This window comes from Charadrius vociferus, unplaced genomic scaffold (assembly GCF_000708025.1).
Source record: "Charadrius vociferus isolate BGI_N301 unplaced genomic scaffold, ASM70802v2 scaffold459, whole genome shotgun sequence".
NCBI lineage: Eukaryota > Metazoa > Chordata > Aves > Charadriiformes > Charadriidae > Charadrius > Charadrius vociferus.
The window spans coordinates 1,969,685-1,974,791 of record NW_009650249.1 but is presented as its reverse complement, the minus strand read 5'-3'; the positions used below and the strand labels follow the sequence as shown (position 1 = coordinate 1,974,791).

At 52.7% G+C, this 5,107-nt stretch overlaps 1 protein-coding gene across 1 annotated transcript in view; it reads left to right on the top strand.

Annotated features, from left to right (window-relative positions):
• Nucleotides 1–3,325: 3,325 nt before the first annotated feature.
• The window catches only part of SERINC2 (serine incorporator 2), a 6,495-nt gene continuing 4,713 nt past the window's right edge, over nt 3,326–5,107 (top strand). The window contains exons 1-5 of the mRNA XM_009893001.1: nt 3,326–3,502; nt 4,069–4,256; nt 4,364–4,443; nt 4,598–4,735; nt 4,861–5,030. Of these exons, the coding sequence (XP_009891303.1) occupies nt 3,326–3,502; nt 4,069–4,256; nt 4,364–4,443; nt 4,598–4,735; nt 4,861–5,030 (753 nt within the window). The remainder of the gene's footprint in view (nt 3,503–4,068; nt 4,257–4,363; nt 4,444–4,597; nt 4,736–4,860; nt 5,031–5,107) is intronic.

Genomic DNA, 5,107 nt, shown 5'->3' with positions numbered 1-5,107 from the left:
GATCTGCTTCCTTTGCAGAGGTGCTTAGAGGGGGATACCTTGTAAGAGTCGTCCTTGAAAATAAACCTCCGGCGGAGTCCAGGGATGCTGCGGGCTCCCAAAAACCTCATACGAGAAACTATCTCGTCCACCTGCAGCTTTGCCTGAGGTCAGCCACAGAGTTTGGAGGCTGCATGTGGAGAGGGGGTTTCCCTTCAGCCCAGCTCCATCATGACCCTACGGACATCCCTTCGCCTCTCTCCACCCGCACCGAGCCCGGGGAAAATGTGATACCAAAGGATGTGCCTCCTGCAAGTCTTTGGTGATGCTTGGACGTGGGGCTGAACCCCCAAATCCAACAACCTCCTGAACAACAACAAACCTCACGATTTTCCAGGCCAGTTACAGTGAATTTGGGACTGGCGTCACAAAATTTTTTAGTTTTAGATGGCACTGAAAAGGAGAGGAGCTGGAGGCATTGATGTGCTTATAAAGTTAAGGCTGCACTAAGGTGCTTTGCTAGGTCAGGTCAAATAATGCAGTAATTCCGCATTAAAAGGGATTTTTGTTGTTGTTCTCTTTTTTTTTTTTTTTTTTATTTAAAGGGGAAACACAGTAACGCTGGCACATTTTAAATGTGTTCTTATGCAAGTGGTGTAATTTAATGAGCCTGAAAGGAAGCGATGTCTAATTGAAGGGCATTTTTTCCTGCTTTCAAGTTGAAAACATGAAGTGACATCCCTTGAGCATCTCCCGGCGAGGGGGGATGTGGGTTCCCGTGGGATGCGAGGGCTCTCTCACCCACCCCAGCTCCTGTGTACCGTCAGCTCAACACAGTCCCTGGGGGGACTGGGATGTGGGGCTGGGATGTGGGTAAGGAGGGATAAATCAGGAAGGAGGTGATTTTTCTCAAATGATGATATGCTTATGTTTAGAAAGGAAATTCAAAGCCACCCCTAGTGATTTGGGGGCATCAAAGTGATGGCACGTGAGCATCCGTGAGCATCCCTGGTGAGGGAGCAGCGGGTTCAGTGTCCTGCTCACACAGCAGCTCAACATCTGGGTTTCTTTGCTGCCATTTTTTACCCTACTTTTAGCAATGAAAAATGTATGTTTGAGTTGATACAGAGCGATATTTAGTTAATATTGATTGCTGGGCATAATTAGGAAGTAGATAGCCATAATGAACACACAACACATGCACATCCCTTAATAGTGGGAGAGAGCCAAACCCTTCGGCTCGCAAGCACATCTGGCCGGCTGATGTGTCTCAAGTGCGGGAGAGGAAGAGCTGTTCAAAGGGAAGAAATGAAGTATTGAAAGCAAAATAAATTGATGAAGTTAGCTTGTAAATAGAGGGAAAGTGGTTCACTGAGGACCAGAGACGGTCACAGGATTTCCTGGGAAGGAGCTGGCTCTGATACAGGAGTTAAAAATGCCCAATGCTGTAAATATTGAAATAAGTGGATTTGGGAATGCACTTTAGCTAGAGAAAAATATTTGGGAAGCGAAGCTCTAGTGTTTTAAACAAACTCCAGATATTTACGTCTCGTTGGTCTCTAGGCAATACCTGGAGCTGGAAGCTTGCCAGTACCTGCTTGGGGATTTCTCGTTGCTCCCTGGGCCGGTGCGTGGGACGGGGGAGGCTGTGGGCTTGCGATGGCTTCAGCGAGGCATTAAAAAAAAAGAGGGAAATAGCCTGAAGTTTCCCTATTTTGGAGGACTTGGGCTGTATTTTGCTGTTGCATTGCTTGGGCTGTCTGTCCCGAGAGCCCTACTGGTCCCGCTCACACCAGTGGGGCAGAGTTGGGAATTTCATTTTAATTTTGGGTTTTGGGTCCTTTGAGGTTTTATTTAGCTCTTTAGCCCATCTGTTCGATTACACGGGGTCAACGCTGGCTCCTGGTTCAGCACCAGGAGGGCATCACCACCTGCTTTGCCTTCATATGAGATGTTGGTTTTACTTCCTCAAGCAACCGTGGTAATTCCCACGAGTGCAGCATCTTCATTGCAAATCTGAGAGACACATTATTCCCCTGTTTTTTTCCCAGATATATCATGGGACCTTTTGCTCGCATGACATAGTGGATTAATGACCCAGCGGTGACAGGCCACCCCAAAAAGCTTCTTCCATCCTCTTGCCTGAAATGCCCTATTTATTTTCCAACTTCACCCTCTTTTGGGAAAATAGGGGTTTCGGGATGTGGCAGCGAGCCGGGAGATCCCGGGGCTGGCGCTGGTGATTAAGAAGCTGAAAATCTTCCCCGTCCGGATCAGGCATGCCACAGTCAGGGCTGGCTATGGCCTTATCCTACATTCCGGCCCCACGAGGGGCTGTAAAACCTGTTATGCAAAACCCCTACAGCTCTTCTGCCTCTAAGGCGAGTGATTGGGGCACTCCCATACTTTGTAGGTATTAAATAGGTGGGTGAATATCCAAATTGTTGGACAAATTGGTGAGAACAGTGTATAACCGAGCAGCAAAACTCAACTCGATGCAACTTGACGCAAGTCAACTCAACTCAGTCCATCCTACACAGTCCAGTCCAGTCCAGTCCAGCTGCTGGGATGCAAAAAGCATCTCCCTAATGCTCCTCTCATGATGGCTTGCAGGAACCAGGGAAGTCTAAGAATACAGTTTAATAAAAAATTCCCTTTTCTCCCTTGCAAGCCTTATTCTGCACAATCCTTGTGCAGGAAATTCCCGCCCATGTTTCTCTAGGCAGTAAGGTTGGGTTTGGTTAAGCTGGTGTTTTCCCCAGTTCCCAGCTCTGGCACAGCAATGGGAGCCCCTGGAGCGAGGGTGGATTTGGGAAGGCAGGACCCACCATGGACTCCCAGGGATGCCGTGCCTCAGTTTCCCCACCTGTAAAGCGGCCTCTGGGGAGGGGGAAGGATGGCAGAACAACCCAGTTTCCCCATGATGCCGATATCGGTGTTTTCCCCATCCTGTATTAGACTGAAAAGGCAGCCTGAAATTATGATCTTTTATTTTGTAAAGAGAGGAGGCTCCTGCAGGGCAGTGCTTTGTTTTGACCAGAAGGTTGTTTTGCATGCAATTGGGGGGCAAAAAAGAAGACGAGGGTGTCTCCGGGACTCTTGGTGTCATTTTCCCCGTTGGTTGGTTATTGCAGTGAACCTTTTCCTGCGGCTATTTTAATTTTCAGCAACTTTTTGGAGGGATTTGGGGCCATTTCCAGGAGGTCCCGTGGGCTGCGGGTTGCGATGCTGGTGAGAAGCTCTGAGCAAAGCCCCCGGCACAGCAGGGTGGATTCCTGGGCAGATGTCCTTATGGTTTGACCTGGGCACATGTATGGGGGCCAATTTTGACACCTCCAACACGGGGATGCTCCCATTGCAGGTGTCCTGTCTCTGCGGCTCCGCACCATGCCTGCTCTGCGGCTGCTGCCCCTCGGCCAAGAACTCCACCGTCTCCCACCTCCTCTTCACCTTCTTCCTCTTCCTCGGCACCCTCGTGTCCATCATTATGATAATCCCTGGCGTGGAGAAGGAGCTGCACAAGGTAAATAGCTCCCGGAGGTCGCTGGACTTGGTCACGGCGGGGAAGAGGTTTAGCTCATGGTGGGTACGTGAGGCTGAATCAGAAAGTGAATTTTTGGGGCATGATGTTGCTTCTGTTCCATTTTTTCGAGCATCTCACTGGTAGAGGCTGTTATTAAGCCTGGTTTTCTGCGGAGGGGAAAATGCAGTGGGATAATTCCATGCATTATCTAGTTTTCCCAGATGTCTCCCAGGAAAGTTTCCTATGTCCCGTTTTTGGGGTTCAACTGGCCAAGTGACTTGCCGCGGAGATGGCACTTCAGATGCGGGGAGCTGAGGTCTGCCAGCTGAGCTAATGCCAAGGCTGGGCTAGGCTTTCTGCGAAACCCAGCTGGTTTCATCCCAGCTTTCCACTGCCCTGCATGGTGGCTTTAGCTGTGTCACCCCACCGCTGTCCCCAAGCAGGCCAACCACTTGCTTTACGGGTGGCGTTGGAGCAGTCATGGGCTGGCCCATCTTTGGTGGCACCAGGGCTCGTGGTGGGTGCGGGGCGCTGGGGTGATGCTCACCCTCCCGTCGCCTTTGCAGCTCCCTGGCTTCTGTGAAGGCAGCGGGTCGGTCCTGGGGGTCCAGACCCACGTCGACTGCCGCAGCTTCCTGGGCCACAAAGCCGTGTACCGCATGGGCTTCGCCATGGCCGCCTTCTTCTTCCTCTTCGCCGTCATCATGGTGTGTGTGCGCAGCAGCAAGGACCCGCGAGCCGCCGTGCAGAACGGGTGAGCGTTTGTCCCTGGCGGGGGGGATGCTGGTGTGGGGGCAGACCCCCCCCCCCTTCCCCGCTGGGTTCTCCTTTGCAGACCACACCGCCTCTCTCCTCCCACAGCTTCTGGTTCTTCAAGTTCCTGGTGCTGGTGGGGATCACAGTAGGGGCCTTCTACATCCCCGACGGTGCCTTCACCTCAGGTGAGGAGATGCCCCCACTGCCCTCTGCATCTCTGGGTGAACCCTCAGCGCAGGATTAAACCCGGGGCTGGCCCCCCTGGTCCCGGGCTCCCCCTGCCGTTGCCAAATTCCCATTATCCCTGTCTTTAACTACTTTTTTTCTCTTCCCCTCAAGTCTGGTTTTACTTTGGCGTGGTGGGCTCCTTCCTCTTCATCCTCATCCAGCTCGTCCTCCTTATCGACTTCGCCCACTCCTGGAGCCAGCTGTGGCTGCGCAACGCGAACGAGGGCAGCGCCAAGGGCTGGTACGCAGGTGGGTATGGTCGGCACCGCAGAGGATTTAGGGATGGGGGCGCTCATCCCGGGGGTGGGTGACACTGAGCTGGTGGGGATGTGGGGCTCTGCTCCCGCCTCTTACCCTCTTGCTTTCTCCTTCAGCCCTTTGCATCGTCACCTTCATCTTCTACGCCACCTCTGTGGCGTCCATAGTGCTGCTCTACATCTACTACACCAAACCCGAAGTCTGCACGGAGGGCAAGGTCCTCATCAGTGTCAACCTCATCCTCTGCCTCATCGTCTCTGCCGTGTCCATCCTACCCAAGATCCAGGTGAGGTGGCAGGGGGGGCACCTGGGAGGCCGGTGGCCGTGTCACCACGGGGCACAGGACCAGCCCTGAGCACCCGC